Source organism: Larus michahellis, chromosome 1, assembly GCF_964199755.1.
Source record: "Larus michahellis chromosome 1, bLarMic1.1, whole genome shotgun sequence".
Lineage (NCBI taxonomy): Eukaryota > Metazoa > Chordata > Aves > Charadriiformes > Laridae > Larus > Larus michahellis.
In genome coordinates, this window is record NC_133896.1 from 27,870,677 (window position 1) to 27,883,470 (window position 12,794).

General features: G+C 42.5%; 1 protein-coding gene across 1 annotated transcript in view; it reads right to left on the reverse strand.

The window, feature by feature from the left end:
* Positions 1 to 10,317: 10,317 nt before the first annotated feature.
* MET (MET proto-oncogene, receptor tyrosine kinase) overlaps positions 10,318 to 12,794 on the reverse strand; it is a 99,826-nt gene continuing 97,349 nt past the window's right edge. Inside the window, exon 22 of the mRNA XM_074602759.1 lies at positions 10,318 to 12,654. Within this exon, the coding sequence (XP_074458860.1) occupies positions 12,444 to 12,654 (211 nt within the window). The 3' untranslated portion in view covers positions 10,318 to 12,443. The remainder of the gene's footprint in view (positions 12,655 to 12,794) is intronic.

The window sequence follows — 12,794 nt, forward strand, 5'->3', positions numbered from 1 at the left end:
TAGATGGCACTGTTGGTTTTAGTTTTACTGCTGTCTCCCTCTTCTAGGGAACTTGTCTTAATTAGCTTCCTTTTGAAAACAAACACGCTGTTTCAACAGAGGGTCAGTGTACATTGTTCTGGGCTGCTGCTTTTATGTTTATAGTCATGTAATCAATACGTTGGAAGGGTAATTAATTTTTAACTTCAAGCCAATTGTAGATCAAATGCCAGTAGAGTTACTGGGTGGAGACAGTTTAATTTCTTTTGAAGCAATGATACTGATTAGCTGTAAAGGGTTTGCAGGGAGTTACTAGAGATCCAGAAGACCTTCTGCTTTGAAATACTGCTGTTAACTTTAAAGTAACATTATTACTGTGATACAGATTAATGAGTTGTGGCGTAATTCTGATAAAGTTCCTCTCATGTACTTGCTATATTTTGTCCTGTCAATTCCTATTTCAAAGCAGCTTTATTTGCTTTGACTATTCCGTTCCTATCAAAGAATAGTACAAAGTCAACATTAAATTGATCAAACTCACTTTCTGCTTTTTATCCCTTTTCTCTCATTATCTGTCTTCAGGGACTCTAGGGGGCCCACAGCTAAGGATGAGATGTGACCCTCCGTGCAGCCGCAGATAGGATACTGTAAGAAGCTGGGGGATTTTGAAATCTCTCCAACCCATGCTTGTGGGGAACACTGGTGTCCTGGCCTCCCTTACCTTTCTTCTGCTGTCTAGGGCAGCACTGGCCATATCTCAGGGCCCTTACTTGCGAGATACTTGCTAGCTCAATACTTCCAGTGCTTTCAGCCCATCCCCTTGATGCTTCCTTGTTCTCTGAGCTGACCTTTCTGGATCATATTTTTATCCGTTCTCTCTCTTTCATCTTCCTCCTTGCCTCTGTTCTTCAACATTCAAAGAAATTAGAATCTCAACACTCAGCTCTCCATCCCTGTCTTAGGACTTTAATATCTTCTTCCAGCTCCTTTTTTACAATCAATAAGTGGGCCATTTTTATGGATAGGCTATTGATCCCTTCTCCAGGTGTCTGGATTCTTTGTGATCTAGTGTCTGTGCTTTCCATTACATTAAAATTTCACTACAAGCTCTGGCTATCCATTCTTGGGCAAGTCTTGGAGCTTCTCTGCTGTCCTCATCTTCCTTGATGTCTTGGCTGACTTTTGATACTTTGATCGCTTAATTGGATTTCATGCCAAGTAAAACCATGAGCACTGGTTTAATCTGAAATTAAACTTTTGTTTAGTCTAACATTAAAAAAATAAGGTCAATTTCAAAACCAAAAATATTTCCCTGAAAATAGCCAGCCTCTTGTATTTTTGGGTTTAAATTATTAATTGAATTCAGTCTGGACCGAACAACAATTTCTGTCCTTTTGAGTCATACTTTTGCGTAAATCTTATCAGTTAATGGGACCGTGTTACTGAGCTGTGCTGCAAACGGCTCTGATTTCTGCTGGAACCAAGAATAGCCCTCGGTATGGATGAGCACCACCATTGGCTGTTGAGACTTGTGAGATTTTTAACCTTTTCAGGAAGACAAAACATCATAAGTAGGATAATGATCAGCAGAGGTTAGGGTCCACGCCATTACATTTTCTGTCAGAAATTAATATTGTGACTAATAAAGGCAAGACTGCAGTTACTGCAGCAGACTGCTCTGTAGACTGTAGTCTACAGTTGTTTGTAAGATATTAGATTAAGATCATGAAATTTATTCTAGTTTTGAGACAAACTAGAGATGGATATTTGCAGCATACAAGAAGATTGAAAACCCGATTATCATAACCACAAGAACTGAAAAGAAAAATCCGTGCTGCCTTTCTTTCTGTCTGTCGGTTCTGCGGGATGCATTTTTCCCGTGGTCTTAGTCACGGTGCTTCAGAGTAGTACCTTTATGAAAACTGACCGTTTTGGGGGCTGCTGGGGTGGTGGAGTAATGTATGCCAAAGTGTTTACAGTAGAGGGAGCTGACGTTCAATGACTGCGTGCGTGAGTTTTTACTGCTGTGACAGACTTTGTACAGTATGAGCCATTGCCAGTGCCTGTGTAAGCACTGCTGAAGACATGCCGTCTTCTCTCACTGGTTTGAGGGAGATACCTCTGCATCCCTCGCCCGCCGGCTGCAGCCATGACGGAGCTCTCTGGCAGGGCAAGTGGGCTCGGAGAGCACTCGGTAGAAAGAGTCACCTCTCGGGGCCCCTGGGCATTTTTCCACGCCTCAGGTTTGACGTGAGGGGGAGCCTGGCAGTAGTGTTAGTGTAACATTGCAAACAGGGAGCCCCAGCGCACCTCCTCCCTTACCTACCCAAGTCTGATGTTTCCATCTTTCCAAATATCATAACTCCTTATTACACCGCAAACAACGTCTCTCTTGTGCTCTTAGCTTCACGCTGCTCCCTGGGTTTGGCCCGGTTTCTGCCTGACCCATCTCATGAATAAGTGCTCGAGAAATCCTTTGCTTTACTCATTCTGGTGCTGCCTGGCTGGATTATGCAAGTTATTCAAAGTTAATTGATCAAAGTTAGTTAAAATAGAGACCAAGCAAGTGTGAAACATCAGAATACGTATGCACTCAAAAATATGAAGAGTCATCATTCCTTTAAGTGAATTTCATTGGGTAACGTGGGCTAAAGGGATTGAAGGATTGGGGTTCCAGCTGAGTTCCCACTCCTGGCTTTGCTGTAGCTCTTTGGGTGGAAGCTGTCCTACAAGTGAGGCAGCTTGCCTGACTGCAATGGTTCAACTAAGGTAATCACAGAGGAATTAGTTAGGGAAGGGACATTGTCCCGAGACAAATGTAGGATATATACTTAAAAAAGAAAAAAGAGAGGAGCCAGAGGATTGCAGACCCATCTAACTTGTATAACCAGAAGGATCCTCGAGCAAGTTATTAATTTGCTTTGTTAGCTCCTGGAGACATACTTCTCAATCTACATCTGTTTGTGGACAAAACCTCTAAGCACGTAATGTGCTGTAGTCCCTTGCTTTTCCAGACAACTTGAATTATATCACTGGTGGCTTTCTTTAGCCATGAGCAACAGAGCTGCTGACCTAATCACTCTATAAAGTAGTACCGAGTCCATCCTCGGCACCAGACTTAAGAAAAGTGGATAGACGTGAAGAACCAGCAAGAAGAGAGTTAAAATGTTTAGAAAATAAAGGATCTGAGTAAAGGTTGAAAAAAACTTTTTAGCCCAGAAAAGGGGAAATTAAGATGGAAGATCTTTGGTTAAAAGTTTTCTGGAGATAACGTGACAGTCATTTGTCAGCTGTGTAGCCAGTGTTGAGGCAAAAAAGGAGGAGGGTGGGTCTCATGCTGCAGCAAGGGTGATTTAGAAAAGAAATGCAGGAGAACTTTAGCACTCTACAGATAATGAAGCCCTAAAATCCTGGTAGTTTTTACATTTTTTGGGTTTTTTTGTTGTTTTTTTTTAAATACAACACAGTAGACAAATGTTTGCCAAGGCAGCTTAGGTGCGTTCACCCTTTCTTAATGACATGGGATGGACCAAATGATCTCCTGCTGTTTCTTTCAGCCCTGTATTTCTGCGCAAGTGCTTTGAAATTTACTGATGAAAAGCACTCCCTCCACTCTGGGTAGTAATATTCATTATACTTCTTCTTAGCGTGGTTACAAAGGAAAACTCTTATCTCCAAAATTGGTTCTTTCTGCTCATTCTCTGGTCATCTTTCCTCCTTAGGCCTTGGCGCTAGGCATTGTCACAGCAGGCTGAAATTGTCACTAGCTGTTTAAATAGAGCAGTGTTTGATTAGAAGCATCAAGGAAGGAAACAAGGGGGCTTTTATGATGACATTTCTATTAGAGAATTCTCCCAATGTTTCAGTATTTCCTAATCGCGAGTAATTTTGGTATTGATTTCCTTAACCAGTCCTCCTCAGAGTGATTGATTTTTGAGCTGTGTGCTGTGGTCCCTGTTGCTGGATAATACCTTCGTGTTGGGCAATGTACTGATGTTATCTCAGCTGATCACAGAGGCAGGATGGATTTGCCTCTTTTTCAACAGCCCTTTATCAGTTTTCCCTTGTCTTGAAGTATAAATTATTGTAGGCTGAGGAATATCTCTCCTATTCTCTCAAGTGTAGCTTGGCTCTGTGGGAAGGTGTATTATATATGCAGTCAGTATCTAAAGAAAACCCACTTCACAACGTAAGCGTCTGAAGTTGTGGATACCTTTCACGTACATGAAAAACACAACATTGGCATTGCAAAGCATAGATAAGCCAAAGCAGCAGCGCTCCTCATTCCGATCCCCTGTATCTGACTGGCGCAGCTTACCTCTCAGTTGTGCTTTACCACTAAACAGAAGTTCCCTTGCAACCGTGCAAGTCTGTCGCTTTATGCTTAGATATTTGGAACTTGCAATACCTCTGGGAAGCGAAAAAAAACAACACTGGGAAGCATTTCAGATCTTGAAGGAGTCAAACGCTTCAAACACATGGCTTCTTTCCAGAGAAAGCTCTTCCAGCTTTCAGAAATGTTCCTCATAAAATTTGACCTAGCGGTTAGGGGTGGGATATAACTAAGTAAGGGGGGCGGGGAGGAGTGACATTAAACTTGTAGAAAATAGTGTTGCGTACCTCGAGCAGTACAATCCTTTGATCTCATTGCAGTCTCTAAATTCCTGATTGTGGCTGAATGTATGAACGATTGACAAAGTTTCTGTATTCTCATTCAGGTGGGTTTTTGTTTTTTTAAGTTTTCACTGAAATGAGAACTTGTTAGTCTGAATTCAGGTTAAAAATACCAGAGTGTTGCTCCTGTACATTGTACTTTATGAATGAGTCTGTTTTATAATATCTGCTTGACAGACTAGTACATAAATAGAGTATGACAAATATTATCTAAGCGAAGCATTTCATTAAGGGAGGACATTTGTCATCGTCTTTCAGTACGGGCCGTTTACCTTCATGGACACCAATTTCATTGCAATAAAGTTACTATTTTAACACCATTCAGGGTTTTAATGAGTAAAATATAGGACTACATAAATTTTAATGCAGCCGTGGTAAGTACTATAGGAACTTTGGAAGGGGGTGCATGGGAAAAGTCCTGTGTTAATAATGATTTGTTCAGTGCAGCAATACGAATTTGTTTATATTGATCAGCACCATCTAGACATTATCTTCCTATTCAGGATTGACTGCAGAAAATAATATTGGGTAGATATTTGCACACAGAACCTCCATATCGTGATGCTTTCTGGTAGTGTGAAGACACTAGAGACAAGAAGTAAGATGAAGTATTTGGTAAATCAGTTCTGGTGGACAGAAGAACCCTCAAGTACTGCAGAAAACTCTAGTTTCTGCCACATAATCCAAAATCAGTTTCCCTGGACTCCTCTCAACTAACTCAGCTCTGAGAAGAAACAAAACCTATTTCAACATGCCCAGAATGGCTACGAGAATTCCCTTCATTTATCCAAATAGGCTGGCAGATGTATTTTGAAGGCATTCATTCTCCTAGACGTATGACATAGACTGAAACATATTTTGAAATAATTTACTTTGTCTTTTTGTGATGGTCTTAAGAAAACCCTGCTGCTGTAAATTAATATCAAGATACCTAGCAAATGTATTTTATCATTGTTTTTGCAGATGCACGAGTATTTTTCCAGGATATTTTTGAGAAAAAAATAATATTCACTAAAAAGAAATAGAAGTAGTCCTGACGTAGATGCCATTTATTTACCTGCATTTCATACAGCAGCCCAGGTTTACAGCTGTCAGCGAGGTGAGTTTGTTTTCGTCACGTCAGCGCCGTGATTCAGTGCTCATGGGGACTGCGTGGGCCTGACAAACTTTTACCCCCTTCACATCCAATTCAGAGCTGCTGTTCACAGGTTCTGCCAACAGCTGCAGTAATTTGGTGTAGGGAGGACACAAGCAATGTTGGAGCATTTTTACAATTATTGTTGATCTTTGAGGGAAATACTACGAATGCTGTTATGGCTCCTGTGGCCAGGTGGCAGGTATGTTATGTAGGCATGGCTAGGAATTCGGTAGAGAAGCTAATTTCAATAGGTGTGTTTCCAGTAACTGAAAATGAATGAAGAAACTTTTCAGATAATGATATTTCTCTGCAAAATCACAGAATCACAGAATGATAGGGGTTGGAAGGGACCTTCGGAGACCATCTAGTCCAACCCCCTGCCAAAGCAGGGTCACATAGAGCAGGTTGGACAGGAATGCGCTTAGGAGGGTTTTGAATGTCTCCAGAGACGGCGACTCCATCACCTCTCTGGGCAGCCTGTTCCAGTGCTCTGCCACCCTCAAAGGAAAGAAGTTCCTTCTCATGTTGAGGTGGAACTTTCTGTTTTCCAGATCGTGCCCGTTGCCCCTTGTCCTGTCACTGGGCGCCACTGAGAAGAGTCTGGCCCCATCCTCCTGACACCCGCCCTTTAGATATTGATAAGCATTGGTGAGATCTCCTCTTGGTCTTTTCTTCTCCAGGCTAAACAGACCCAGGCCTCTCAGCCTTTCATGCAAAAGTTACATGGGGAGAGTGTTTTTCACTTCTGAAGGTGATTGTTCTTCCTGTAGCAGTAGCCTCTTCTAAGAAAAAGCTTTTCTTAAGAAAACCATTAGCATACAATTGGAGTTGGATGTGACTCACTCCTTGTTATGTCCCACTTGCGGACCAGGGTATAGGGGTTGTCACATCATCGCACGTGTTTGTGTGAATTCTGCCCCATGAGCTCCAACAGGCTGCAGCTCCACTGTCTTTCTTAAATTGCCTTCATTTTTTTCTGAGCTGCACAAAAGATAGAGAATATACCACTTGTCTGAAAGGCCTTTTTTTCCTTCCTAATTAAAACTCAGACTGTATTTTTAGCGTTTATGTTCAGCTTTGTTGCACTTGCAAAGCATGCCAACTGCCCCAGTGAGCTGCAACCTCATGACAGCTGAGGTGTCCATGTTTGGTCACGCACCCTAAAGTTCTTGGCAATAGCGCTTTTCACATCCTAAAGGAGGACATTCAGCTGTCATTTGTACCAGAGAGGGGCTCAACGTGTGCTTGGTAATTAGAACTCTGGCAAGTGTTAACACATAAGAGTTTGTAGAAACGCACAGGGCCTCTGAGGCCCGAGCGAGGATGTCTCCTCTGTTAAACTGTTGTAATGGATGTGAGAAGACGCTCACAAAATCACAGAATTGTAGGGGTTGGAAAGGATCTTCAGAGATCATCCAGTCCAACCCCCAAAGCAGGATCCCTGAGAGCAGGCTGGACAGGAACGCATCCAGGCGGGTTTTGAATGTCTCCAGGAAAGGAGGCTCCACCACCTCTCTGGTTCGGCAGATACCAGTGAACCCCCTAACGGCACCAGGCTGTGGCAGAGCACTCACTACTGAGAGAGAAAAGCACGTGGAAACCAGATTAAATAAATCACTCTTTGGCATTCTACCTTATATTGTACAAACAAAATCCTATCAAACCTGACCTACGGTTTCTGGCTATATTCACTGAAATCCCTAATTACAACTGTGCTCCTTTGTTGAATTCGGGAACCCCGTAAGGCTGCAGACCCAGAGGGTCACTCTTCTGCCCCAAGGCTTCCTGTGCCAACTCCGGACCCAGGGAAGAAGGGGTGAGGTGACAGCAGGGGGAAAAGAAATCTGAACAGTGCCTCTCCTCCTCCCTCCAACCTCAAATTAGCAACTGAAAAACTAAAAGCCCAGCGTGGTGTGCGTGTCAGAGTCTCCCGTTTAAGCCTGATTCGGCTGGATGGCACCTGATTGCCCTTCAGCTGGGAGGGTCTCCCTGGGCTGACCCCGTCAGGGACTCACCCTCGGCTGAGGGTCTCTCCCCAGGCACGGTGTGTGGTGAGGAGGCTGCCGGCGCTGGAAAGGGAAGCACCAAAGTTAATAACCCCAGCCAGGGAAGCAGCGTTTTCCGTACGAAACAGAAACCATTTCTCTCTGTCCCCCAGGAGGTCATGGAGTGCCTACAAGTGCTTGACCTTCCTCAGAAAAAGAGCCTGCTGGCATCCTCGTTGGAAGTGATGAGACCTTGAGCGTTAGCAGGTGGATGGGGATTTCGAAAGGCGAGTTCAGGTTTAATGTGGGAGCACGCAGCTCCAGTGCCAGGGCGAGAGGCTGATCTCCGCTGGACTGGTGTCTGCTGAGTCAATCACGTTGCTCTGAATTCTCCCTGCTGCCTCTGAGATCACAATTTCTTGTAAATGTTTTTACTAATCGGTCTGGCAAAATCCTAAGATTTCCTGTGTCTTTCTTCAATGCTCGGAATACTCAGTTCATGACCTATTTGTTAAAAATAATGGAAATTGAAATTTCTGAGGAATAGGTGTTTTGTTTAGTGAGTAAAAATCCCCTTAGGATTTGTATTTCATTTATCTCCTATGGCCTTTTCCTGTGATGCGGTGTCACGGGTGAATTCCGGAAATGAAATTTCGGAAGGGAGAATTTCATTTTTAGGCTTAAAATTATTTTGATGCCGGTTTGCAGTTCTCACCCGTACTCCTTCTGCCACTGTAACGAAAATTGCAATGTACTTTTCCTCTTTGTTTAGTTATATCAGGCATTTAAGTCCATTCCTCCTGATTGAATTTAACACGAGACAGAAGATCAGCAATATGCAAAGCCTTAGCAGCCCAATGGTAGAGCATGCTGTTTTCCTTGCCTTTTAAAGACCTTTAATGTTGTTGGATGTATTAAAAATCTTCCTTACTATAGGCAAATTATTTGAAACGGTTAATAGTGCGCTTAAAAAAAAAAAAAAGTTTGTGTGAAATCAACAGGCAAGTTTCCGTGGGGTGAGGATATTCCTCCCTATTTTTTTAATCTCTTGGCTCTTGTGTAGGGTATCTGTTACACAACTTTTTGATGACGGGCCACGTCCCGTGTTAATGTTCCTGCTGGGGAAGGGCTGCCAGCCTCAGTCAGCTGAAGATCTGCTGCAGTGGGTACCTGCTGTAAACAAAGTTACCAGGATGAAACACCACGGAGCATGGGAAGCTTGTGATTCCGTTGACCCTTTCAAAAATGCAATATAAAGCATCCCTCAGAAATCATGCGAAGTAACGAGAGGAATGTGTTACAAATGCGGTATTTACGTTCAGGCCATCATTTGGCTGTGTATGACGCTGGTTGAGATTGAAGACCCTGTTATCAACAGCGGACTGCAGGAAAACCTTGGAGATTTTTTGACTGACTTTTCAGGGAAATCCGGAAAATGTATTGGAGAATAAATTAGGTGTAAATAATTAGAATTAAAAAATATCAGACCGTTTAGCTACGTTGGGCTTGTCACGCAACAGAAGAATGTTTTCATCCTTAGCTGCCTATTTGCAATGCCTTTTTTCCCCAAAATACGCTTTGAGTTGAAACTGAGCATATACGTTTTCTATTAAAAAGTAAGTGTGTCTGGAGAAAACGTGTTTTGATGTTGGTTTGCTTGATATTTTGAAATTACAGGAGCATATAAATGCTGGTTTTAATCAGCTGAGACTTTGTGCATTAAAATATTTCTGAGCTAAGTATAAAAGGTCCCCCTGAGGTAAGCTGATGGAGAAACGAGCTTGTAGTGTCGTCTGGCTTATGAGAGGCACAGCGTGTGTTGCAGTGTTTGTGGGGACCTGTTTAAAACGCACTTCACAGAAGTGAACTTTGAATTCAGTGGGAGGCATCTAGCGTAACTGGGAGGACACGGGTGGGAGAAGAGTGGGGCTGGCTCCTGTCCCCCTGGAAAACCCCTGGGGACCGCAATGCCTTCTCTCTCCAGGTGTCACAGATACTAAGCACCTTGCAGAGATGAAACACCTGATGGATGACCATGAGGGACATGGCTTCAGGTGCCTGAAGTTTCTCGTGGCTCGTGACTGATCAGGGAGCTTGGATGCCGAACGCAGGCGCTGGCATCCTTGTTGGGCCAAGCAGCTACTCTTTATGATGCCTCAATTCCGAGCTTCAGATGTCTCCCCCGACACTAAACGCATGACGAACTTTAAGGCTCTGCGGGGGCGCGGCCTGTGGTTGGGGAAGAGACTTTCTAACCAAATGGGCTGTGCCATGGCTGTTCACGACAGAATATTCTGCACTTTTCTCCGGGGCATCTGTTAATGGGTGGGAGGCTGATGAACCGCGTGTTTGATTTACGGGGGCGCTCTCCATATTTTTATGTTTCGGAGTTGTTTCCTTGCACAGTCCCGCAGGCTGCTTTTCCCATGTTAATCAGAAAAAGCATAGAGACTTTTATCAGCTTAGCAGTCAAATGTTAACAGTAATTACAGCACTCGGAACGTAAAGTATTACAATAATTCATTTTAATAACATGTTTATTAGGTCATAACAACAACTATAAACATAAGTACCATTCAGCTCTTTTGCAGATATGTGAACTTACTAACATCAAATCCTTACCAGAATCACGTATTCTTACAGGTGTCCCAGACACAACATTAACTTTATTAAGCCAAAGTTCATAAATAGTAAAAATGTCCTCTGTTTCACATTGCAGCGTTCCTCAAGCATGTATGTACAAGTTTGGAGTATCTTCTCCAAATCTATGTGTCATAAACTTCCTTAGCTGTTTTAACAACCATCGAGATGATTTTTTTTTTGCCTGCAGCAAAGCCTTTTGTCCTTGAGCAATCTACAATTAGTATTGCTCTCAGCAGACATGAAAGTTCGTTTCTGAAATGAAAGTGGTGATGAAACACAATACAATATTATCTGCTCGTAGTTTGCCTACACGCTCTGCCCTCATTATAAATCTTTCAGTTATAACACTGTCTCCCAAGAACAATATATCTCCCTTATATCGGTTCTTTATCTGCACTACCTCTCTTTGAAGATCTTAAAATGGTTGGCTTGCAGCAACGGAGATATTTTACTCAGGGTGGAGTGTGTTTACAGTCAGTTCTTTTCCTTTTTAATATTTACACAGTATTTTTTTTAAGGTTGCTACAATTTATGAATCATGTACGTTGACATACATTTTCTGAAATGTTCACAGTGCAGTATTTTGTGGCCTAACCAAACTTTGTAAATGTCATTAAAAATAAACTTTTTTTTTTTAATATAAAAATAGAATACTTTATGTGTTTACACCAACAAACCCAGTTCTATCCTATACTAAACAAGCTATACAGTAGTATGCACAGAATTCCACAGGAACAGAAATGACATGTGATGCTTGCCCTAAAGCTATAGTACTCTTCCCTAATGAATGCAAGTTTTATTTACTATCTCTTTTCAAAATTGTTTCTCTGGTCATAATTTAGAAATAAAAGTAGGTATCATAACTCACTGGGCTGTGCGATCCAAGAAGAGGTTTGGGGGGGGGCCTAAAGCTGTTTCTTCTTTTGATGGGTCTTCTCAGCTCTTCAGGGCTGGCACGAAGAAGTTGTCAACATTCCTGCTACGGCACAGTCTTTTAGGTCAGGGCTGGTGCAACGCCTCTGCTCTTTACTCACCTTTGGCAGCCGCTCCACCCAAGGGTAGGTGGCAGAGCTTCAGCTACTCGCTGTGTGACTCACCAGACAGCAGCTCCGTAAGGCTGCCAGCCTGCCTGTCTCCTCTTCCTCTCTAGAATAATGCGTCCCTACATCCCAGGGATTAGCCTGGCATTTAATATGGATGCCTTCGAGTTTTCAGTCTCAGAGAGTGGTTAATTCTTTATTGAAAGAAATGGAGGCTTTGCATTTTTCAGCAAGAGATCTGCCGATACAGGCTTTGTTACTCAGAGAAGTGGTTGAATGCTGGAGTAAAGTTGACACTAGAAATGCTTTAAGCTAGATGATTTTCCCTTCATTTTATGTACCGTCTGACAACACCAGAGGACTGGCAAGGCTGACATACTTTACCGCACACCGCTTTTTGATGTTGATTTCTGTTAAGACATTTACCATGAGGCTGGCTCTCTTAGCTGTCTATGTTCTAAGAAACCTGGTTGATGTAGTGCAAAAATCCAAAGTTTGGACTGTGCAGGAGGAAAATACATTTTAAACTCTTGTAACTCTCATTGTTTGTCTTAGCCTTTTGTGTGAAAGCCATTTCTGCACTGCTCATTATCCTAAAGTACATGCAACAGTAACAGTCCTTCCAGCCGTCCTGATTGGTATTCTTTCTCCTTCATGGCATTAATGATGGATCTTTGTTCTTGGGTCTGAGCACACATTAATGAGAGCTAGTGGGAACTAGCTCTGGATGGTAGCACACAACGTTTCCATTTGGTAAATTGATGCAGTTGTCCAAATACTCGGAAATTACTGTGATGGTTTATAGAATCCCATAGCCTTAAACAACATGGTATCACGTCCTTGTACTAGTGCAACTTGGGCAACAACATAAACATGTGCAACAGTGTTCTCACAAAGACCGAGCAGTAAAAACTAGTGGACAAAATGTTTCGCTTTTTGTTCATACAACTAAGAATGGATTTTCCTCTCTTTCAGACATACCCGTCATGTGTCAACATCCATGTCTGTGTTGTCTTGTGATGATAAAAGAGAAGGATAGGGAGCAACGCACTTCACGTTGACATAAGTAGCATTGACATGAACGTAGTGTTCCCCAATAAAAGTGGAGAAGATCGTTGATATTTTGGAAACAAGTTCAGAAAATGCTGGACGCATCTCGGGTTTTGGATGCCAGCACTTCAGCATGACTTCATACCTGCCATTCAAATAGAAGAAGTGTTCAATTATGAAATCACGTAGAAAGGAAAAAAAAACCCACCCACTTTCCTCCCCCAGTCTCACTATAATATCAGAATTAGCAGCATTTGCAGAAGGCTTTGCAAACTGTTTACTTAC